The sequence below is a fragment of the Ailuropoda melanoleuca genome, chromosome 10 (genome assembly GCF_002007445.2).
Source record: "Ailuropoda melanoleuca isolate Jingjing chromosome 10, ASM200744v2, whole genome shotgun sequence".
NCBI classification, from domain to species: Eukaryota; Metazoa; Chordata; class Mammalia; order Carnivora; family Ursidae; genus Ailuropoda; species Ailuropoda melanoleuca.
Window position 1 is genome coordinate 28,624,593 of NC_048227.1, and position 25,201 is coordinate 28,649,793.

Here is a 25,201-nt window from a genome sequence, read left to right on the forward strand (position 1 = left end):
CAGTGCTGGCGTCCACAGGTTCCAGGGGACGGTCACGGGGTGCCTGCTGGAGGGCCGGGGCCTGAGCACCAACCCTGTAGCTGTGTCTCCCGCCCACCCAGCTGGGAGGTGGGGGCCCTGCTGCACGCACGGAGTCTAGAACAGAGCGTTGAGTGTGGCACGCAGAGGTACAGGGACTGGTCCGATGTCACACGTTTCCTATGTGACAGCAGGATGTCAGCCTGGGCCCGTCTGACTACAGCCAGTTCTTCTCATCCTCTGGGCTAAGGGGCAGATGACGGAGATATTTGCAGAGAAAACTATCTCAAGGGTTCTGAGAAGACAGTATGAGGTGGGCTCTGAGGCTGGAAGAGGGGCTAGGCGGTGGACTGCCATGAGAGCCCCCTGAGGATGGTGGGGAGCCCCATTAGTGTAACCCACTTCAGATGTACAGCCTCTGAAGTTTCCCAGTGGGGCCGGGAGTGATGAGGACAGAGAGGAGCCCCAGAGCCGGGGTGCCCTGTGGGGTTGGTATGGCCCCCAGGAGCAGGATCCTGAGGTCAGAACCAAGACGGGGCAGTAGCAACAGAGCGGGGGTGGGGGGAGAGTACGAGGGTGCTGGAGAGAGCACCTCCGTGGGCACAGGGACCTATCAGGGGGAAGTGTTCCATTTCTGTTTGGAGACTGGACTGGGGGGGGCATCTGAGCTGGAGGGGAAGGTACACCATGTGCCAGGCAGACAGGGCACCAAAACAGAGCGTGCACACGAGCATGTATGTGTGTGTGTGTGTGTGTGTGTGTGTGCGCGCGCACGCGCGCGCGCGCACGTGTGCCTGTGGTCAATGATGCTATTGGAGAAAAGTAAAAATGCATTAGGCCTAGTACATGTTGAAGGATGCCGCAAGTCCATAAAAACACTGTACTGCCCACTGCGGCCCCCGGACATGTCGACTTTAATGATTTCATGGCCTGGAACGGTGGATGGGCTTCTGATCGTTATAGACGCCCTGATGCTGTTGGGGTGACACTGGGCACCTGGCTGGGAACCTCTTCAGTTAGAGCTCATTACCCCAAGTGGGTGTCCCACGGGTTCCCGAGCAGACGGAAACTGACATTCGGGAAGCTTTGCACCCCAGCTGCCATGTTGGGACCTCCCCTGAAAGTCTGCTTTGAAAAAGGGCTGGATCGTTCTCACTGCCTCTAATTAACCCTCTACCCACGGCTAGTTCCTCCTGGAAACTCCACTCCCTGGATCCTGCCACTGCCCCTTCTCAGCCCCATCTCTCCTCCTTACCGGTGGGACTCAGGGCTCAATGGTAACCACTGCCCGTCTCCCTATCTTAAACTTGGCCAACACAGAACTTCTGCATTTCCCTATCTCACCTCCTCCTCTGGTCTTCTCAGCTTTCCTAATCTGTATGACTACCTGCCTTCTTGCTCAAACCCTGACCCACCATCTTGGTCTTTCTTCCCTTCACATTCCATGCCTAATTCACCAAAGTGGCCTGTGGGTTCTCCATCTGGACACATGTGCAACACTTCCATGCCCATGGTGACATCCCAGATCCAGCCACCACGGCCTCTGGCCTGGACTCGCAACAGATTTCTAAACGGTCTCCCTGAGTTCGTGGATTCCTTGGCACCTCGTCCTAAGTCCCCCTCCATTTCCCTCCTGTACAGCTCCTGGCGGCCCTCGGTTCCAGCCCGCACCGCCCCCGGCTCTGCTCAATTATCCCTGAGCTGCAGGTCTTGCTCCAAAGTCACCTCTGCTCATGGGGCACCCAGTCACTGTGTCTTAGTTTCTTTATGGCAACTGAGCCTTGTCCTTCCAGTCGGACGGTACCCTGGTTCATGCCCAGCTTAGTGGAGGCAGCCATGTGTGACACCAGAACATGAGCCTTGGAATCAGAAAGCCACGAGCACTTCTGAGGTTTACTTTGAGAAAACAGGAGTGATAATCCATATTCACTTCTCTCCTAGAGAGTGGTGATAAAAGGACTTTTGAGACTGTTAATAAGGCACCCTCTCTGAAGCATCACGCAGATTTGGTCCACTAGCAAAAGCTCAGTGGTTTTAACGCTGCGGGTACAGAGGACAAAAAGCATAGAAAACCGTAAGGGTGGTGTTACAAGGCAGCGTGAACTGAACAGACCTAAGCCACATGCAGTAACACAGAAGAGAAGGACAGACGGGCGTCCCGCCGTGTGGGGGGAGGCAGACCAGGGAAGGCCCAGAGGGTCTGAAGGGCTTCTACGAACCACCAAGAACGAGCAGACAGCCCAACAAACATGCAGGGTGAGCACTTCACGGGGGAAAATAAACAGGCTTGTTAGTCATTCTGCTAATATTTGTTGAAGCTTGGGGAGCTGAGTCAGGGCTGGAACCATCCCGCTAAAACAAGCCAGATGAGGACACTCCTTGGCTGCAAACCCTCTCATCTCCCCCCTCTCAGAGTGAAACCCTTAGGGTACTCCTCACAACCATCCCGCACACAGTCCTGCCTCCTCCCCTCCGGCCTTAAGGCTCCTCAGCGGGAGCTGGGCACACTCCTGTCCCGCTGCCTCTGTAGTTACTGGGCCCCAAAGAAAGCCATGTGCCCTTGTGCGCTCCTTCTCCTCCTTCCCTTCTGTCCTCTTGTTGGGATCTCAGTGCGGCGTCCCCGGCGCCCGCCCCCTCCCCTGCATGAGCCCTTGGAGAGTGCTGCCGCAGTCAGTCTGGTTCACAGATGCCAAGCCGGCACGTTGGTGGGGGGGTGGCCGGAACAGGCACTGCGTGAAGACGCGTGGGATGAGCGAGTCCGCGGGGCACCTGGCACAGCCCCAGACCACTCTCGGGCAGCAGAGAAACGCAAGCTGGCGAAATATGCTGTGGCCAAGCACTGGGATGGCGGTCCTAGGTGGCCGCGGCCCTACAAACAGCTGACACCTTTCAGGAAACCGGAGGAGCAGTGTGCGAAGGAGAACACGTACCCTATGGGACCCCGGACTCAGGAACTGCACTTCCAGGGTCCCTTCGACACAGAGGGGAGCATTTTCACAAAGACGTGTGTGAGGATATGCGATGCAGCCTGACTTCGGATCGGGAGGCCTGCAAACAACCTCTCAGCCTGGAGGTTGGGATCCTCCTTCAATCCGCAATGGCACGTTTGTAACACGCACCGTGGCCCGCCATCACCGAGGACGACACACCCGTGTGCACGCACATCCGCGAATAACGCGAAAACAACAGGTTACAGAAGACTGCGTAGGATCCTAATGTTATTAAAAACAAAACCTCAAATGAGAAAATGAGCACATGCACGTAAACACAGTGATAAGCAGCAGACACAGGGTGATGCGTTTGCTCTGGATACTGACACTGAGGAAATGTTTGTAACGAGGACTTACGCACACGTTACTCATTTAATAAACAGAACAAAACGTCTCATGAGAGAGCCCCTACACTGCTGCTTACAGGCCGCCAAGGAGCAGTCTCCCTGGGTCCCTCTCCGCGGCACTGTGACAGCAGGTACACACAGTGTGGCCTGCGGGAAGCCACCTGGGGGGCCTGAGCGTGCCTGGTGCGGGCTCCACAGGCAGGAGCGATTCTCCTCTGGGTCCAGCCGCTACACCTACTCAGAACCGTCGCCTTGGGAAAGAATCACCCTTGTGCACTGACTACAGACTTGAAGTCCCAGGAAGCTTGCGGAACTGTGAGCCAGGGGTCCAAAGCTCCCCAACCGTCAGCCACCACCTTCCCACCAGGCCATAACTACTCCCTCGTGGTTCTGAGGAAAGCGCTAATGGTCCTAGATGATCTCCTTTAATGTATCTTAGAACAGAAAGCTGATCTCAGCACGGTCCCCTGCTAACAGCTCTCCAGAGGCTGCCATTGAACAATGAATACATTTCACGCCCCTTAGGAGCTGCAGACAAGGCCACCCTCCCCCCACCAGGGAGACTCTCCCTGTGGCCACACCTGTTCCTCAAGAGTTCATGTCTCTGCTTGCAAGTTACCCACGGGAGACACCGCCCCTCACCTAATGTGGTCCCTCGCTTCTAAATCCCCTTCGCGGCACGTATCTCCCATCGCAGGAGTTCCATCTGTTGGAGGTTTTGGTCTCCCCAATGAGACTGCACGCTCCCTGAGCCTGGTGCACAGCGGCACCTGGTAACTGGTCGAGGAACGAGCAGCTGCTCCACTGGTCATTCTGGAGCAAGATCCCTGGGGCACCATGGCGTGAGACCTGATGGCCAGGGGTGTATCACTTCTATGCTTGAATTGCATACAGCTGGCTTGCTGTATGCCCCGCAGTGTCCTCACTGCCCTGTATGGATGCAATAAACCACACCGAAGCCAGGGAGGGAGGGCCCATTCGTACCCCCTTTCCAGGTGAGGAAGCCAAGGCACGGAGAGGTTAAGGGGCCCAGGGTTAAAAGCACTGAGGTAGCAGGTTGCTAGCTGTCTGAATCCCAGGCTTCCCTCCTTCTCCCACGATGTACTGTACTCTCCTCCTTCTGGAGTTCTTTCCTTTTCTGTAAAAGTCGGTAAGAACATTCCCACCCTAGGGGCACCTGGGTGGCTCAGTCGGTTAAGCATCTACCTTCAGCTCAGGTCATGATCCTGGGGTCCTGGGATCGAGCCCTGCGTTGGGCTCCTTGCTCAGTGGGGAGCCTGCTTCTCCCTCTGCCTCTGCCGCTCCCCCTGCTTGTGCTGTGTCAAATAAAATCTTAAAAACCAAACCAAAACAAAACAAAAACCACTCCCACCCTAGCTTGCAAGGCTGATGCTAAAGAGAAAGGCGAAACTTGTAGATTGACATGGAGCAGGGGTTGGCAAACCACAGGGTCTGCCTATTGGCTATGGTGCTTTCATGCTACTAGGGCAGAGCTGAGTCCTTGCAGAGATGAGTGGCCTGAGTGCAAAGCCAAGACGTTCCACTCTCCCACCGGTGACTCCCAGCCTTCTCTAGAGCAGCAGCCCCGGGCAAGAGCTTCGGCACAGCCGCAGGGGCTGCCGTTCTTGGCCGCTTCCTCTGCGCTGGGGGCAGCCGGAAGTGGTCAGTGCACTGGATCCTCAGAGTCTCTGTGCAGTGGGGTGGAAGGATCCTTGTGGCTCAGGAAGGGCAAAGGGCTCCTCCTGCAGGGCCCAGCTGGGATGAGGACCCGCTAGTGTGACTCCGAAGCCTGTGGACTACCCCGCAGTAGACTCAGAACGCGGGGTCCCTGGCTCTGGGGGAGAGGAGGCGGGGAAGCGTCCTGGAGCTGGTGGGCCCCCCTGTCACACCGGAGTGGAGACGGAGGCTCAGAGATGACAACTGGGCCCACGTCGCACTGGAGGTGGCAGAGTTGATGTTCAGAACCAGGTCTGAGACCAACATCAGATTGTTTTAAAAATTTAATTCCGGTGTAGTTAACATACGTTGTTCTGTTAATTTCAGGTGTACAGTATAGTGACTCAACACTTCCATCCATCACCCAGTACTCATCACAACTGCGCTCCTTCTTCCCCATCACCTGTTTCACCATCTCCCCCCACCTCCCCTCTGGTGACCCTCAGTGTGTTCTGTATAGTTATTTTTTTGGTTTTGCCTTATCCCCCCCTCCATTTGTTTGGTTTCTTAAATACCACAGATAAGTGAAATCGCCGTATTTCTCTTNGGAGAACACGTACCCTATGGGACCCCGGACTCAGGAGCTGCACTTCCAGGGTCCCTTCGACACAGAGGGGAGCATTTTCACAAAGACGTGTGTGAGGATATGCAATGCAGCCTGGCTTCGGATCGGGAGGCCTGCAAACAACCTCTCGGCCTGGAGGTTGGGATCGTCCTTCAATCCGCAATGGCACGTTTGTAACACGCACCGTGGCCCTCCATCACCGAGGACGACACACGTGTGCACGCACATCCGCGAATAACGCGAAAACAACAGGTTACAGAAGACTGCGTAGGATCCTAATGTTATTAAAAACAAAACCTCAAATGAGAAAATGAGCACATGCACGTAAACACAGAGATAAGCAGCAGACACAGGGTGATGCGTTTGCTCTGGATACTGACACTGAAGAAATGTTTGTAATGAGGACTTACGCACACATTACTCATTTAATAAACAGAACAAAACGTCTCATGAGAGAGCCCCTACACTGCTGCTTACAGGCCGCCAAGGAGCAGTCTCCCTGGGTCCCTCTCCGCGGCACTGTGACAGCAGGTACACACAGTGTGGCCTGCGGGAAGCCACCTGGGGGGCCTGAGCGTGCCTGGTGCGGGCTCCACAGGCAGGAGCGATTCTCCTCTGGGTCCAGCCGCTACACCTACTCAGAACCGTCGCCTTGGGAAAGAATCACCCTTGTGCACTGACTACAGACTTGAAGTCCCAGGAAGCTTGCGGAACTGTGAGCCAGGGGTCCAAAGCTCCCCAACCGTCAGCCACCACCTTCCCACCAGGCCGTAACTACTCGTGGTTCTGAGGAAAGCGCTAATAGTCCTAGATGATCTCCTTTAATGTATCTTAGAACAGAAAGCTGATCTCAGCACGGTCCCCTGCTCACAGCTCTCCAGAGGCTGCCATTGAACAATGAATACATTTCACGCCCCTTAGGAGCTGCGGACAAGGCCACCCTCCCCCCACCAGGGAGACTCTCCCTGTGGCCACACCTGTTCCTCAAGAGTTCATGTCTCTGCTTGCAAGTTACCCACTGGAGACACCGCCCCTCACCTAATGTGGTCCCTCGCTTCTAAATCCCCTTCGCGGCACGTATCTCCCATCGCAGGAGTTCCATCTGTTGGAGGTTTTGGTCTCCCCAATGAGACTGCACGCTCCCTGAGCCTGGTGCACAGCGGCACCTGGTAACTGGTCGAGGAACGAGCAGCTGCTCCACTGGTCATTCTGGAGCAAGATCCCTGGGGCACCATGGCGTGAGACCTGATGGCCAGGGGTGTATCACTTCTATGCTTGAATTGCATACAGCTGGCTTGCTGTATGCCCCGCAGTGTCCTCACTGCCCTGTATGGATGCAATAAACCACACCGAAGCCAGGGAGGGAGGGCCCATTCGTACCCCCTTTCCAGGTGAGGAAGCCAAGGCACGGAGAGGTTAAGAGGCCCAGGGTTAAGAGCACTGAGGTAGCAGGTTGCTAGCTGTCTGAATCCCAGGCTTCCCTCCTTCTCCCACGATGTACTGTACTCTCCTCCTTCTGGAGTTCTTTCCTTTTCTGTAAAAGTCGGTAAGAACATTCCCACCCTAGGGGCACCTGGGTGGCTCAGTCGGTTAAGCATCTACCTTCAGCTCAGGTCATGATCCTGGGGTCCTGGGATCGAGCCCTGCGTTGGGCTCCTTGCTCAGTGGGGAGCCTGCTTCTCCCTCTGCCTCTGCCGCTCCCCCTGCTTGTGCTGTGTCAAATAAAATCTTAAAAACCAAAACCAAACAAACAAACAAAAAAACCACTCCCACCCTAGCTTGCAAGGCTGATGCTAAAGAGAAAGGCGAAACTTGTAGATTGACATGGAGCAGGGGTTGGCAAACCACAGGGTCTGCCTATTGGCTATGGTGCTTTCATGCTACTAGGGCAGAGCTGAGTCCTTGCAGAGATGAGTGGCCTGAGTGCAAAGCCAAGACGTTCCACTCTCCCACCGGTGACTCCCAGCCTTCTCTAGAGCAGCAGCCCCGGGCAAGAGCTTCGGCACAGCCGCAGGGGCTGCCGTTCTTGGCCGCTTCCTCTGCGCTGGGGGCAGCCGGAAGTGGTCAGTGCACTGGATCCTCAGAGTCTCTGTGCAGTGGGGTGGAAGGATCCTTGTGGCTCAGGAAAGGCAAAGGGCTTCTCCTGCAGGGCCCAGCTGGGATGAGGACCCGCTAGTGTGACTCCGAAGCCTGTGGACTACCCCGCAGTAGACTCAGAACGCGGGGTCCCTGGCTCTGGGGGAGAGGAGGCGGGGAAGCGTCCTGGAGCTGGTGGGCCCCCCTGTCACACCGGAGTGGAGACGGAGGCTCAGAGATGACAACTGGGCCCACGTCGCACTGGAGGTGGCAGAGTTGATGTTCAGAACCAGGTCTGAGACCAACATCAGATTGTTTTAAAAATTTAATTCCGGTGTAGTTAACATACGTTGTTCTGTTAATTTCAGGTGTACAGTATAGTGACTCAACACTTCCATCCAACACCCAGTACTCATCACAACTGCGGTCCTTCTTCCCCATCACCTGTTTCACCATCTCCCCCCCCTCTGTATAGTTCTGTATAGTTATTTTTTGGTTTTGCCTTATCCCCCCCTCCATTTGTTTGGTTTCTTAAATACCACAGATAAGTGAAATCGTACCGTATTTCTCTTTGACTTATTTAGGTTAGCATTACACTCTCTGGATGCAGAGATGTTGTTGCAAATGGCAAGATTTCACTTTCTTATGGCTGAGTAATACTCATGTGTGTTCTTTATCCATTCCTGTACGGGTGGACACTTGGGCTGTTTCCATAATCTGGCTATTGTAAATAATGCTGCTGTAAACACAGGGGTGCATGTATCCCTTTGAATTAGTGTTCTTGTATTTTTTGGGTAAATACCCAGTAGTGCAACTACTGGATTGTATGGTAATTCTGTTTTTCATTTTTTGAGGAACCTCCATCTTCGTGTCCACAGTGGCTGCACCCGTGTGCATTCCCACCAACAGTGTGTGAGCGTTCCTTTTTCTCTGCATCCTCACCAACATCTGTTTCTTGTGTTGTTGATTTTAGCCCTTCTGACCCGTGTAAGGGGCTGTCTCATTGTGGTTTTGATTTGTATTTCCCTGATGCTGAGTGATCCTGAGCATCTTCTCATTTGTTGGCCGTCTGGACGTCGTCTTTGGAGAAATGACTGTTGATGTCTTTTACCCATTTTTAAATTGGATTATGTGTGTTTATGGTACTGAGTTTACTAAGTTCTCATATATTTTGGACACTAACCCTTTATCAGATATGTTTCCTTTGCTGTGCAGAAGTTTTTTTTTTTTTTTTGACGTAGTTCCAATAGTTTATTTTTGTTTCCCTTGCCTCAGGAGACAGACCTAGAAATAAGTTATGGCCGATGTCAAAGCACTCACTGCCTATGTTCTCTTCTAGGATATTTATGGTTTCAGGTCTCACATTTAGATCTTTAATCCATTTTGAATTTATTTTTGTATATGGTGTGAGGAAGTGATCGTTTCGTTCTGCATGTAGCTGTCCAATTTCCCAACACCATCTGTGGAAGGGACTGTCTTTTTCCATTGCATGTTCTTTTCTCCTTTGCCAAAGATTGACCATATAATTGTGGGTTTCTTGGAGGGTTTTCTATTCACTGATCCGTGTGTCTACTTTTTATGCTAGTACCATACTGTTTTGATTGCCACAGCTTTGTAATATAGCTTGAAGGCTGGAATTGTGATACTTACGGTTTTTTCTTTTTCTTTTTCAAAATTGTTTTGGCTTCTTAGAGTCTTCTGTGGCTCCATCCAAATTTTAGGATTGTTTGTTCTACTTCTGTGCAAAATGTTCTTGGTATTTTGATAGAGATCGCATTAGATCTGTAGATTGCTGTGGGTTTTGAGTGTGGAATGTTTTTCCATTTCTTTGTGTCGTCTTCAGTTTCTTATACCAATGTTTCATAGTTTTCAGAGTAAAGTCTTTCACCTCCTCAGTCAGGTTTATTCCTAGGTAATTTATTCTTCCTGGTGCCATTCTAAATGGGATTGTTTTCTTAATTTCTCTTTCTGCTACTATTAGCTTGTAGGAATGCAACAGATTTCTGTATATTTTGTATCCTGCAACCTTACTGAATTCATGTATCAGTCCTGCCAGTTTTCTGTAGGGTCTTTCAAGTTTTCTATATTTAGTATCTTGTCATCTGCAAATAGTGGGAGTTTTATTTGGATGCCTTTTATTTTCATTTGGCTGTCTGATTGCTGTGGCTAGGACTCGTTGTACGATGTTGAATAGAGGCGGTGAGTGGACATCCTTGTCTTGCTCCTGACCTTAGGAGGAAAGCTCTCAGTTTTGTCCCACTGAGTATGATGTCTGTTAGCTGTGCACTTTTCATACATGGGCTTCATTTTGTTGAGGTATGTTCCCTCTAGACCTACTATGTTGAGGATTTTTATCATAAATAGATGTTGTACTGTGTCACATGATTTTTCTGCATCTACTGGGATGATCACATGGTTCTTGTCCTTTCTCTTACGTGATGTATCATGTTGATGGATTTGTAAATATTGAACCACCTTTGCATTCTAGGAATAAATCCCACTTGATTGTGGTAAATGATTTAATGTACTTTTGGATTCGGTTTGCTAATACTTAGTTGAGGATTTCTGCTCTATGTTTATTAGATATTGGCCTATAGTTCTCTTTCTTGTGTGTGTGGTATCGTGGTTATCTTTAGGTATTAATTTTTCTTTAGAAGTTTGGTAGACTTCACATGTGAAGCTATCTGGTTCTGGTCCTGGACTTTTGTTTGTTGGGAGTTTTTGATTACTGATTCACTTTCATTGATGGTCACTGGCCTGCCCCAATTTTCTGTTTCTTCCTGCTTAGCTTCTGGTAGGTTATACGTTTCTAGGAATTTATCCATTTCATCTAGGTCATCCAATTCGTTGGCATAAAATTTTTCTTTTTTCTTTTTTTAGAGAGAGAGCATGAGCAGGGGAGAGGGAGAGACAGAGAATCTTAAGCAGACTCTGTGCCAAGCACGCAGCCTGACGTGGGGCATGATCTCATGACCCTGAGGTCATGCCCGGAGCCAAAATTAAGACGTGGATACTTAACCAACTGAGCCACCCAGGTGCCCCTCGCATATAATTTTTCTTACATTGATTGTATTTCTGTAATGTTGGTTGTTAGTTCTCTTTCATTTGTGATTTTGAGTCCTTTCTTTAATCTGGCTAGAGGTTTATCAATTTTATTGATCTTTTCAAAGAACAATCTCTTCTGGTTTTATTGATCTGCTCTAATCTTTATTTCCTTTCTTCAGCTGGTTTTAGGTTTTCTTTTTCTAGCTCCTTTAGGTCTAAGGTTAGGTTGAGATTTTTCTTGCTTCTTGCAGTGGGCCTGTATTGCTATAAACTTCCCTCTTAGAATTGCTTTTGCTGTGTCCCAAAGATTTTGGACTGTTACGCTTCCATTTTCATTTCTTTCCATGTAAGTTTTGATTTCTTCTTTGATTTCTCGGTTGACCCATTCAACGTTTAGTAGCATCTTATTTAGCCCCCCTGTATTTGTGGTCTTTCCAGATGTTTTCTTGGATAGATATCTAGTTTCATAGCATTGTGGTCAGAAAGACACATGGTATGACTTCAGTCTTTGAGTTCGTTGATAGTTGTTTTGTGGCCTGATATGTGATTTTGGAGAGCGTTCCATGTGCACTTGAAAAAAATGTGTCTTCTGTTTTAGGATGAAATGTTTTGAATGTATCTGTTAAAGCCATCTGGTCCAGTGTGTCATTCAAAGCCACTATTTCCTTGTTGATACTCTGCTTGGATGATCTGTTCGCGGATGTAAGTGGGGTATTAAGGACCCTAATGTTGTTGTATTACTATCAATTAGTTTCTGTGTCTGTTATTAACTGTTTTACGTATTTGGGTGGGCCCATGTCAGGTGCATAAATATTCATAATTGTTATATCTTCGTGTTAGATTGTCCCTTTTATTAGATAGTGTTCTTTGTCTCTTGGGTATAGTCTTGGTTTTAAAGTCTGTTCTGTCCAGTGGAAGTACTGCTACCCAGCTTTCTTCTGAAATCCATTTCCGTGATAAATGTTTCTCTACGACCCTTCACTTTACGTCTGCAGTTATCTGTGGGTCTGGTATGAGTCTCTCGTGGGCAGCATAGAGATGGGTCTTGTTTATTTTTTTTATCCATTCTGTCACCCTATGTCTTTTGATTGGGATGCTTAATCCATTTACATTCAAAGTAATTATTGATAGGTATGTATGTATTGCCATCTTGTTACTTGTTTTGTGGTGGTTTTCCAGTTTTTCTCTGATCCTTCTTTTGCTCTCTTTCATGGTTTGCTGGCTTTCTTTAGTCATACGCTTGGATTCCTTTGTCTTTATTCTTCGCGTGTTACTGGTTTTTGATTTATGGTTACCATGAGGTTTATCTACACATCTTCTGGATATATTAAGTTGATGGCTGCTTAAGTTTGAATCCATTCTTTATTCTTCTCCCCACCACATTTTAGGCATATGGCGTCCTACTTTACATCCTTTTATTTTGTGAGTCCCTGAATGGAGTTTTATAGATATACTTATTTTTACTGTTTGTTTCCTACTGTTCATACTTATGGTCTTTCCTTTCCACTCAGAGAGTCCCCTTTAACATTTCTTGTAGGGTTGGTTAGTGGTTATGAATTCCTTTAGCTTTTGTCTGAGAAACTCTGCATCTCTCCTTTTATTTTGAATGATAGTCTTGCTGGATATTTTCGGTTGCATATTTCTTTCCTTTTAGCACTTTGAATATATTGTGTCACTTTCTTCTAGTTTCTGCTGAAAAATCGTGATGGCCTTATCGGGTTTCCCCTTGCATGTAACTGTCTTTTCTCTTGCTGCTTTTAAATTTTTCTAAAGAAAATCACTGCTTTTCCCCATTTTAATTACTGTAGGGATTGGTGTGCACCTCCATGGGTTGATTCTGTTGCAGGATCTCTGAACCTCCTGGGTCTGGATATGTTTCCTTCTCCAGATGTGGAAAGTTTTCAGCTATTATTTTTTGCACATTTTCTGTCCCCTTTTCTCTCTTTTCTTCTTCTGGGATGACTATAATATGAATGTTATTACATTTGATGAAGTCACAGGGTCCCCGAAGTCTATTTTCATTTTACATAATTTTTTTTCTCTCACCTGCTCAGCTAGATTACTTTCCCTTACTCTGTCCTCCAGGTCACTCATTCATTCCTCTGCTCCCTCTAGCCTGCTGTTTATTCCATCTAGTGTATTTTTAATTTCATTTTATTGTGTTATCTGTGATTGGTTCTTTATCTCCCTGTGAAGGGTCTCACTGATGTCCTCCACTGTTTTTGCCAGTCTAGTGAGTACCTTTATGATCATTAAATTCTCTACAGACACACTATACTTGTATCCATTTTGCTTAGGTCTCTTGCTGTGATTTCGTCCTGTTTTTTCATTTAGGACATATCCTTCTGTCTCATTTTGTCTACCTTTGTGTTTCTGTGTGTTAGGAAAGTGAGTCAGCTACATCTCTTACTCTCGAGAGTAACAGCCTTCTGAAGAGGTCTGGTAGTGCCTCGCAGTGCAGTGTCCCGCGCCCCAGAACCTGGCGCTCCAGGGGCTGTGTCCCACGCGTGTTGCACGTACTGGGTGCTGCTTCCTTCAGTCACCCACAGACGTTCTCTTTGCCTGCGGTGGGCAGTAGTGGGGCCCTGGGTGGGGCATGCAGTTTTAACTAGTGGGCCTGTGGCTTCCACCAGACCTGCCACCGCAGCTGCCAGGGTGAGGACCCGCAGAACGTGTGGGTAGGGAGACGTGTTTGCACTGGTCTTCTAGGGGAAGGGAACCGTAGCATGGGGACTGAGGCAAGTATGACTGAGAAGGGCACAGTCAATGACGTGCTGGGGGCGGGGCTTGGTGTGAGCAAGTTCACTAGTACCTGTTGGCATCACACTGGTTCCAGCAGGTGACCCTGAGTTAATGCTGGGGGTGGGGGAGGGAGATGGCACCTGCCAGCTCCTTTGTTCCTGGAGGAGTCTCCCAGGGACACAGGGACACGCCTGAGATGAGTAAATAACTCTCCCTCTAGTTTTTTCAAAAATGCCTCGGGCATTTTTCAAACTGCTGCTTTTATGCTGTATCTCCGCGGGCTGTGTCTTGTCTCTTTAGGGGTGGGGACTCGGGACTATCTCCCAGAGCTGAGCTGAGCCTGCTGATTTTAAAATTCCAGGCCTTAAATTCCTCTGGATTTAGGAACACAGGAAATTCGGCCCCTCCCACTTTCAAAGCCAAGTGTGATGGGGATTCCTCTCACTCCTGCAGGCTCCCCACTGTCAATACTCTGTTTCCTGCCCTTCTCTGCGGCTGCTGCTAACTCCCCAGTGGATGCCCCCCCGCCGTAAGTTTCACTCCCCACCATGTCTGCCCTTCCTCCCCTCTTTCATGCATCCTCTTCTCTGCCTGTACTTGTGAAGTTTGCTGTGCCTGTCATTTTCTGGATTACTTATGCTGAGTGTTAGCTAGTTCTATCTGCAGGACGAGGTGAGTTTAGGGTCCCCTTACTCTGCCGTCTTCCCAGCCTCTCCTCCAATACATTTTTAAAGCTGGGGTTCTCACCCCTGGGTATACTTTAGAACCACCAGTAGGACTTAAAGCCCTGTTGCAATGGGCAGGGCGTGGCCTCATATTACTCAGACTCCTGCCAGGTGATCCAGTGTGCAAGCTAGGGCGGAGGGCCCCCAAATTTAAAGCAACCCTATCACTTGGGGGGCAATTCTGCAAATTTGAAGATCAGTTAAAAGGAGAACTGTTCCCTTTGAGCTCAGACGCAAGTTTATTTTGGTGGGTTGGCAAACTGGTTGAACATTTGATTCTATCAGACCTTCTGGAGACACAATTTTATTTTTTAGAGAAGGGGAGAGGAGAGAGAGAATCTAAGCAGGCTCCACACCCAGTGCGGAGCCTGACATGGAGCTCAGTCTCACGACCCTAAGATCATGACCTGAGCCGAAATCAAGAGTCAGACACTTAACAGACCAACCCACCCAGGTGCCACTAGGGAAACAATTTTAAACCCTCCTTGAAAGAGGGCAGATCTGAGCACAGTCTGTGAAGGTCGGCAGCTGTGGGATCTGCATGGATGCCAGTGAAGATTTTCTAGTATTTTCCTGGCAGATGTGTGCCCTGGTTTCACCATTCCAGACTAGATCAGGCCTCATTCAAGAAAAAGAAGACTTAGGGGCGCCTGGGTGGCACAGCGGTTAAGCGTCTGCCTTTGGCTCAGGGCGTGATCCCAGCGTTATGGGATTGAGCCCCACATCAGGCTTCTCCGCTATGAGCCTGCTTCTTCCTCTCCCACTCCCCCTGCTTGTGTTCCCTCTCTCGCTGGCTGTCTCTCTCTCTGTCAAATAAATATGTAAAATCTTTAAATAAAAAAAAAAAGAAGACGACTCAAAGGTGCTGCCCCCCTCACGGGACCTGCACCTTACTTACAAGCATGGCTCAGTCAGCTCACGATGAACACAGGCTTAATCATCTCCCATGGTGCCCCAAGCCTCTCTATCTCTAGGGTTCAACTGAAAATTTCCATTTCAATAAAACTGGCAATTCAGAGTTTCTCTGGCAGCTTTCCCCCAAGTAATTCTTAGGAAGATAACATTCAAATAAGAAAGGCCCCGTGTATAAGAAAGAAAGACAGTAGTTCCATCTTCTTGAATAAGTTAAATAAGGCAAAAGATATTCCCTTCTCCATCTTCCTTTTTTCTCCACTCTTCAGCCTCAATATACTTTTTGAACTAGATCATTTTCTTCAATAGAAAACAAGGTAGTGCAAAATAAAACATGCAGAGAAAAATGTATGAAGTGAGTCTCCCCCACTCTCCAGGCAACCATGGTGATTTTTCTAGAGCTCTNAAAGAAAGACAGTAGTTCCATCTTCTTGAATAAGTTAAATAAGGCAAAAGATATTCCTTTCTCCATCTTCCTTTTTTCTCCACTCTTCAGCCTCAATATACTTTTTGAACTAGATTATTTTCTTCAATAGAAAACAAGGTAGTGCAAAATAAAGCATGCAGAGAAAAATGTATGAAGTGAGTCTCCCCCACTCTCCAGGCAACCATGGTGATTTTTCTAGAGCTCTCCATCGCATATAAAGCATTTCCATAAACACAGGTGTGCGTATGTATGTGCACATCTAAATTTATGCACTGTGCCGCATCTTGCTTTTTCCTCTTAGATGTAGCATGGAGAGTTTTCCATCCCACTACAGGCAGGTCAGCTCCAATATTCTAGTCTAGGGACCAAACTTCTGAAGGGGTTAAGAGCACACATGCAACTCAGCCCTCATAGCATGAAGACACCACAGACAATGTGAATAAATGCGTGTAGCTGTGTTCCAACACAATTTATAAAAACAGGCAGTGGGTGGGATCTGGCCTGTGGACCACAGTTTGCTGACCTCTGTTCTAGTCTAAACTCTGGTGATTCACTGGTTGTATCTGTCCATGGTTGCGTGATACACAGACACCATGGCCTGCTGACCCTGGCCCAAAAGCACAGGGACCAGAACTGGGCTTTCTCCTTCACGGGTACTTGACTGCACACAAAAATCCCCCATCTGTTTATCACCCAACACATCTCAAGCTAAATGCTGCAACAGATTTTGCCTGGTGACTCTCCTGGCCCCCTGAGCAGCATCCAGGACACCAAAATGCTGGGCCCTGGGACCAGTTCAAGGGGATTCCAGCAGCGTTGTTTTATTATTATTAACACGCACTATATTATTTCTTTCAGGGGTACAGGTGTGAGATCATTAGTCTTACACAACACACAGCGATCACCACAACACGTACCCTCCCCAATGTCCATCACCCAGCCACCCCATCTTCCCCCCGCCCCACCCCAGCAACCCTCAGTTTGTTTCCTGAGATTAAGAGCCTCTTAGGGTTTGTCTCCCTCTCTGGTTTCATCTTGTTTCATTTTTCCTGTCTTCCCCCATGATCTTCTGCCTTGTTTTTTAAATTCTGCATATCAGTGAGATCATATGATAATTGTCTTTCTCTGATAGACTTATTTCACTTCTTTTCATTTTAGAGATGTGGGTGGAGGGCAAGAGCTCTGTAGCTGCAGAAAGCAGGCCTTAGGGCTGGGGTCCTGGAGCAAAGAGCTAATCCCTGTTCCAACCCCTTACTGGCTGCATGGGACCCAGAAGACACCAGTGCTCAGAAGCGCGAGGGTACCTGGCACACAGACATTCAAATGGCAAACATGATGAAAATCGATAAAAACAAGGTCAAAATTTTACCTCAGTATTTTCCATCTGCTGCGTCCCCAAGAAACCATCATTTAACATAAAGCCAAATGCTATGATTAATACCCAGCTCCAAGTGTGGCCATAAGTTCCAAGACTTTCCATGATCTGTCCATGCTCACCCCTCTGGGCCCACCTTTCCTTGCCCTATCCTCTCTCAGCTCCATGTTCTTCTCTCTTCTTCAGAGAAGTCTGCCCTGTCCCCTTGCCGATAGTTAGAATCACCTATTCAATTTTCTGCTCCCCACCCCAAACCACTAGGAGAGCAGGGCTGCCCCTGTCTTATTGCCTGCTGAGCCCAAGCACCTGCTTGTTCAACAGTGCTGCTAGAATGAGTGCTGGCACCTTCAGGACATACACTGAAGGCTATGGGTGGAGCCTTGAGGAACGGAGCAAGAGCTGGACAGACCCAAGCCCACTCTGGGCAGAGACAATACAGGTCTGTCCTCTGACCCAGAGTCCCCAGGGCTTGAGCAGAGGGCAAGGCTCCTCCCAGTGCAGTAGAGTCCAGGAATGCCACCTCCCCCGCAGCAGGGCCCCGTGGTGCTGGACCCTCTGGGCCCAGGGCCGAGCCCACCATCCTGGCAAGGTCAGGGGGCTTGGGGCAGGGGGAGGTTCAATTCAAACCACCTTTGAGAACTTCCAGCAGGCACCAGAGGTAATTCCCAGGAGGCTCCTCCCAAAGGCACAGAGGTCACAGGGGAGACGGGCTGCAAGTAACTGTCCCTACTCTCCCCTCGGAGCCAGACAGTGACAGCATGGGCAGGGAGAAGTGCCTCACCCGCCCCAGAGAGGCAGCATGAGGAGGAATGAGGCCGGGGCAGCCGCAGGCCAGGGACAGGCCACCCCGCCCTCCCACGGTAGCCTTTCAGCACTTCTTCATTCATGGAAGAGAAGCAAACTCACAGCTGCGCCCCTACAGTGGGGCTGGCACCAGGCCTGGTCCTTAGATCTTGCTTCACTGAGAAAGCGGATAGATAGCAAACGGCCTGCTCTTCCCCTGAGAGACAGAGGAACCTGGGCTTGTGCCTTCATCTGAGAACAGGCTCTGACTGTCTGAGGTAGGAAAGCAATCAGCTCATTTTATAGATGAGACTGAGGGTCAGAGAGGACCCACAATGAGACATAACAGAGCTGAAACTGACACCCAGGTCCATCTGGGTGCAGCCCCTGCACTCCTCACCCCGTCTTGCCTGTTCACACAGGTCTTCTGGATGTAGCAAGACCACAGAGCCAGCCAAACACAGCGCAATGAAGACTAGCCACCACCCTGGGTTCAAAGCCTGGACCCAACACCTCCTGAGGAGTCACTCCTGCAACCTGAGTGTCCGGTTCTTCATGTCTTAGGTGGGGATGGAAAAGCCAAACTCCCCCCGTGGGAGCAAGCAGAGCAGCTGGCCCCGTGAACAGCCACGTCAGGTGCGCGCTGGCCACACTTCCCTGGAAAGCAGCCGCCCCAGGCCCGGCTTCCACGCTTCTGCAGGGGCCTTTCTGGGTCAGGCGTGAGAGGAGCGGGTTTCTCTGCGCCAGGATGTCCCTGCCCCCCTCCTCCTCCACGCAGAGCAGGCACAACACGCTGCAGCGCCGATGCTACTTTTAGCCCTGATGCAACATGACAGGCCTCGCGTGCTCTGGGGCGCCCCTGTGAAGAGGAGCGGCAGCAGGGAACGGGCAGGCCTGGACCCTGCAGTCAGGGGCTCTGGTCTGGAATCTCGGCAAGTCGCTTCATCTGCGACCCACAACCTGCTCACCTGTCCAACAGCAGCAGCTACCTTTCTGGGTCGAGGCAGCGCACAGAAGGCCTAGAACGTGGTTCCCATGGTTCCACAGAGCGGGGGTGGGGGTCCCTTGCTAACGGACAGCCATGATGACCGGGATCGCTGCTGAGGTTATTTGGTTCCATCTTCACCCCCCACCCCTGTTCCAACAGCAGTGGCAGCCCTGAGCCTGGGCTTCCAGAGCGGGCCGCCGCCCCCTCCGGGCTGACCAGACAGGGGCTGTGCTGCTGGGGCGGCAGCAGGGGGGGCGGCCAGTCTGGCACGCGTGCTGCACAGCCGGCCCCCGTGGAGCAGCACTCTGCATGCTCGGTCCTCACGGCTGAGGGGAAGCCACCTCCCCCAGAGCCCATCACACGGGGACATCCGCCTGTATGTGACCATTTCCTCTCACCTACCACAAGCCCCACCCCCGCTCCTGGAGCTCCTGAGTGCAGCACAGACATTTTGCAGGTGAGGAACCGAGGCCTGGGGTGGGGACATAGGGCTCAGTCTTCCTGCGGCTGCCTGGACTCAGCCAGGCCCAGAGCTCCCCCGCTGACATCAGACGGCCTGTGGGAGCACAACACCCTTGGCCGACCCTGCCAGGGGCCCAGTACAGGGAGGGACGTTTCATGGCCGAGAGGCGGGAAAGGCATCGTGTAACCCTACGAGAGCCAGTGCTGGTGACAACACCTCGTCCTACCCGTACCGCTGCTGCCCTTTCAGAACCATGGGCACCATTCTGACAAGAAGGACGGGCAGACCCCAGGGTGAGGCAGTCCAAGCTCCCTGCACAGGTGACCAAAGACGAGGCACACAGCTATGGGGAAGGAGCTCTGCTCGGCCCTCAGGCCACCCTTCAGAGACATCGGGAAGCATCTACTGGAGGCTGCTGGCTACTCGAGAGGGTCAGAGTGGGCCCCTGAATGGGGTCCTGGGGGACAACAGCTATGCAGCATGGTCACAGAAGACCAAGGAAGTGAGGAAGGTACCCAGAGTACCCCTGAGAAGGCAGTCAGGTCAGCATCCCATTCCAGCAGAGGCCCGTGGAGGGGGAAGAAGTGCCCCAGGGCTCCCCACCACGGGAAAGGGTCGCCTGACTTGCAGACGCAGCCACTTTTGCACACTGCTGTCTCCTGGACCAAGTTCAGAGGCTGTTCCCCATGCAAAGTGCCCAGATCGTGGTTCGTCGGCCCTCCTGCCTGGCGCACATCCTCCCGGGGCTTCCACATTGAGCTTCGTCTTGGAGCTCCTGGCTCTTCCTCCTCCGTTCTCTCTGCTGTTCCCTCTCAGGGACCAACTTCTACAAGGTAGGCAGGCTGGGTCCTGTCCCCTTCTCTGTCCTCACCCCCCAGGCTCCTCGCACTAAGTGCCCCCAACACATGGGGACTCCTGCTAGTCTGCTCCCAGCCCAGACCTCCATCCTGAGGGCCGGGCTCTTTGGCTCAGTGCCCCTCCCACTTGCTGCTGGGATGTGTGACCAGCAGCTCCGAAGCAACATGCCCAAGGCCACCTCCCGCTTCCCCCACTGCCCTTGGCCATGCCCACTTTATAGATGGCAACTGTGTCCTTCCCGTTCCTCACCCAACAACCAGAGCACCATCCCAACTCCTCTCTTTTTGTGCCCACATCAACCCTGTGGCACATCCTGTCCACTCGACAGGACTCCTTTCCTATCTCAGGCTATATTCCAGAGTATATACAGAATCAGACTGTTCACCATCACCACCCAACCCAGACCGACCCAGCCACCATCTTCTCACGCCTGCGTGACCACATCATCGTTCACCTGACCTCTCTGCTTCCTTCCCAGTCCCCTATCCCCCTTCACAAGGGAGCTCTTCCCTCTGGTGGCTACCAGGTCACTCCAAGTGGTAGCTGAAGTCTTCCCTTGGCTATGCTGCCCTCTGGGCTAGGGCCATTTTCCTTGCCTCCCCGACCTCCCCCCCTCTGCTCTTCCCTCTGCTTCTGTTGTATGGGCTTCTTGCTTTCTCAAGCAGGCTGAGCAAGCTCTGCCTCAGGACCTTTGCACTTGCTGCTTCCTCTACCTGACACATCCCTCAGGTCTCCTCACACTGTATCAAACTATCCTGGTGGCCTTCCCCAGCCATAAACAAACAACACACCCCCACCTGGTCCCTTCCCCTACACACACACGGTGTCATGTGCTATTTTATTTTTCTCCATAGCAACCACCATCTGACCTACAGACATTTACTTGCTCATTTAATGTCTATTCCACCTTAATTTCCAGAGGGCAGGGGCTTTATTCACTGCTGAATAAATGCAATCAGTATCTGAATGGGTGCCTAGCACATAGTAGGTGCACAGTAAGTATCTGCTGCTGGGTGCGTGGACGGACTGAGGACTTTTCCTCCCTCCCTGCCCCAGTCCTCCCAGGACTGTCTGTGCTTTTGGCCCTGTCCCNAGTCCTCCCAGGACTGTCTGTGCTTCTGGCCCCGTCCTGGATGACGCAGCTGTGCCTGTCCCTGGGACCCTGACCAATCCTGGGGAGAACTGCCTGAGCCTGGCCTCACCTTTTCGTGTTTAGACTCATTTTAATCTCTTTATGTATTTTGAGAGCAATCCTAATCATTTATATTTAAAATTTCCTTTAAAAAAATGTGCATGTGTAGAAGGTAGGTGCTTAAATGTCTCTAATTTTCTCATCATGTTTTCTTAGTTTTCCAGTCAAAACAACAGCTTTAATTGCAGTGGTTCTATATGGATTAAGAAATAAAGATTCTCTCCTCTTTGTTCTGTTTATAATGCTCAATCTATATATTTTACCTTTGTTTTGCTGCTTGGGTTGAGCAAAGGGTGGAAAGGGGAAATTTGTTTCTGCTCTATAGAGTTGAGGACCTACTATGTGCCTGGTGGCTTTTGTTCACTGCATCATTCCTCACTGACATGTTATGGGGTCTGGGTGATTTGCTCCTTTCTCTGGATGAAGAATGATGATGTGCAGAACGGAGAACATACTGTTGAGCTAAGAGACAGAATAGCTGGATGTCAGAACATAAACTATAGTCCCCACCAAAGCTTAGGTCTTGCCCGTAGTTGTCAAATTTTCCCAAACAGCTGGGAAGCTCAGGCTCCCCTGAGACTCATCCCTTCCTCACCCCCTAAGGTGGTCAGTTACCTCCAACCTCTGCTTCCAGACAACCCGAATCTGGACAGCCAGACCCAAGGACCCACGTATCCTGCTGAGGCTGGAAGAGCAGGAAGTGTAGATTCAGGCAGCTGGATGGGAGGGGGGGAGGTTGAGTGGGAGAGGACCTGGCCTGGCATCTGCAGGACCTTGCTGGCTCAGCAGATGATGGTCTCCCCTGCCAGCTGCAGCCTGCACAGAGTGGGGGTCCCATGTCTGATGAGGAAACCCGCCATGTGCCGAATGAAGCAGAGAGCTTACCCTTCCCTGGGTGAGGGGCTTGTGGCTTGCTCTCTGTGATGCTGGCTGTGCCACGGAGCCACCCCCAAAACATCCACTACTCCCCAGTGATGCCACAGCACTAGGCAGACAGATCCCTTCACTGGCTGACCCTCTTGCCCCTCAACCAAGCCCCCAGGCTGGCCTGCAAGCTCCCTGAGGCCACACACTGCTGGCTCCGTCTTCCCAGAGCCTAGCATGCTGCCTGTGGCCTGCAAGGGGAGAGGAGACACAATAAGTAATTTTGTTTTTAAATGAAGGAATGAATCGCAAAGCAGGGGGACTGTAAGTCTCATTTTCACCCTTGTGCCTTTGGCATGGCTGTACAGCAAAAAGACAGTTATAAACATCTACCCACCAGTAACTGTCCATCAAAATATATGATGCAAACATGGACAGAAGTGAAAGGAGAAAGAGTTCCAAGATTGTAGCTGAAGACTTTGAGACCTGCTCTTAATAATGCACAGAACCAGCAGACAGAAGGAAGGGAACTGAGGACCTAACAAACCCAACAGACACAGAACATTCTACCCAATGACAGCAGTCAAGTGCCCAAGGGACACTTTCCAGGATAGGCTGTATGTTAGGCCACAAAACAGGTCTCAAGAGATTTGAAAAGTATTTTCTCTGACTGCAACAGGATGAAGTTAGAAATCATTAACAGAAGGAAAACTGGAAAATTCACCTATTTGTGGAAATTAACACCACTCTCCAACACCCAACAGATCAAAGAAGAAATCACAGGGGAAATTAGAAAATACTTCAAGCTGAACGAAAATGAACACACACCCTACCACAACCAACGGGATCCAGTGAAACCAGTGCTAAGGGGGAAATTTCTAGCTGTAAATGCTTACCTTTAAAAAAAAAGATCTAAAATCAACAGCCTAACTGTATACCGTAAGGAGCTACAAAAAAGAACAACCAACCCAAAGGGAGCAGGAGGGAGAACATGAGAGTGAGCAGAGAGAATAGAGAACAGAAAAGCAAGAGAGAAAATGAATGAAACCCAAACTTGGTTCTTTGAAAAGATGAGCAAAGTTGACAAACCTTTAGCTCAATGGACTATGGAAAAAGACTCAAATTACTAAAATCAGAAGTGAAAATGGGGACATTATTACCAATTCTACAGAAATAAGAAAGGATGAGAAGGTTGTCAACAATTGCACACCCTAAGTTGGATCACCTACATGAAACGGACCAATTCTTAGAAACATAAAACCTACCAAGACTGAATCCAAGAAACAGAAAATCTCAGAGACTTGTAACTACTAAGGGGACTGAATCGATTATCTAAAGTCTTCTGACAAAAGAAAGGCCTGGACCCGATGGCCTCACTGGTGAATCCTGCCAAACATTTAAAGAAGTCATGACAATCCTTAAACTTTTCCCAAAAATCCGATGAGGGAATACTTCTAACTCATTCTATGAGGCCAGCATTGCCCTGGTACTAGGCCAAAGACACTACAGGAGAACTATAAACCCAAATCCCTGATGAACAGTGATGTAAAACCCCTCAGCAAAATTGTGGCAAACCCAATTCAGGAGTGTAGTAAAAGGATCATACACAGTGACCGAGTGGGACTTATTCCAGGAATGCAAGAATGGTTCAACATACAAAAATCACTCCATGTAACATTACCAGAATGAAGGGGGGAAAAGTGATCTTCTCAATAGATGCAGAAAAACGGCTTGACAAAATTCAACACTTTTACCATAAAAACACCCTCACACCCTTGATTTCTGGAGCACAACCCTGGGCCCGGCCACAAGGCAAGCACCTTGCAGTATCTGTCCCACTCAATCCTCCTGGCAGCCCCAAGAGGGAAGAATGACAGTTGTACCCATATGATAGAGAAGGTAACTGAGACCCAGAGTAAGGTCCCCATGTTCACACCCCTGTTAAGCAACAGAACTAGGACTTGGACCATGCCTGGATGCCATAGCCATGCANTGGACGCCATAGCCATGCAGGGGATAACAACAATCACAGAAGTAGCCAAAAAGATGGTAGAAGTGTGTATCACACGCTGGTCTAGGGGCAATCCTCACTACCACCAACAAGGCATTCGCTACTAACTGCCTTTGACAGACAAGAAATCCGAGACCAGAAGAGGTGAAGTAACTTGTTCAAGGTCTGATGGCTAGTTAGGGGCAGGGTCCCGAGGCCCCTGGTCACTGTCCAAACTGTCAAGGTGGGAACCAACCTCTGCCTTTAACTTACAGTCTGAATTATAAAGCTGTCGCTCCCTGCACACCACATGGGAGGACATGGTTATGACCTGTTTAGTGCAGAGGTTGTTGGCAAGCTTTTTCTGTAAAGGGCCAGATGGTAAATATTTTAGGCTGTAAGAATCATATAGGCTCAGCAGCTACTGAACTCCGCCATTGTAAAGTAAAAGCAGATACAGCACATAATGGATGGGCATGGCTGTGCTCCAATTAAAATTTATTTAAATACGGAGCAAGCCAGGTCTGCCCCCCAGGCTATAATCTGTGGATTCCCTAGTTTAGACAATAATGGGGCCACTCTGAACCATCCAATCTCCTTTATTTGGAGGCTAGAAGCTGGGTCAGGACTAGTCTGGGCTCAGAGAACAGAAGGAAACAGCCTGATCTTTGCTTTCTGTATGTATGGATTCTAGAGGAAAGGGGCTCCTCAGTCTATTTCAAACTAGCTTCTCCAAAAATCCCCTGCTGGCAAAGGCCCTCATCACCTGCTCCAACTGGGAACTAACACTGCTCTCTCAAAGCACAGTCTACAGGAGGGCAAGTCTCGCTCAAGGTTATAGATCCGTCCATGAACCCCGGCAGGGAAGGTCCTGGTGGTTAGAAGCCAGGCAGGGTGGGTGGGAAGGGGACCACGCACCTGCTGTGTTACAGTGGGCTGCCTCCCCGCTGCGTGCAGTGGGAGTCCCTGTCACCCTCTCCTGAGGGGCCTGCAGCTCGTCCGTGTTTGAAGGGATCCACATGGCAAGCCAGTTACTCAACGGAACCCCATGAAGCTACTTGAGAGCAGGGGCTACCGCCTTGTCATCTCCCCCCCTTCTTTTTCTACTCATTTTTATTTTTCTGA

The 25,201-nt window shown here is 50.2% G+C and overlaps 2 protein-coding genes across 6 annotated transcripts in view; one reads left to right on the forward strand and one right to left on the reverse strand.

Moving 5' to 3' along the window:
* Window positions 1-18,754, forward strand: part of CPPED1 (calcineurin like phosphoesterase domain containing 1) — a 195,418-nt gene extending 176,664 nt beyond the window's left edge. The window contains exon 4 of the mRNA XM_034670360.1: window positions 18,144-18,754. Coding sequence (XP_034526251.1) covers window positions 18,144-18,193 — 50 coding nt within the window. The 3' untranslated portion in view covers window positions 18,194-18,754. The remainder of the gene's footprint in view (window positions 1-18,143) is intronic.
* The window catches only part of SNX29 (sorting nexin 29), a 546,533-nt gene that overhangs the window by 13,433 nt on the left and 507,899 nt on the right, over window positions 1-25,201 (reverse strand). The gene's annotated exons all lie outside the window — the stretch shown is intronic.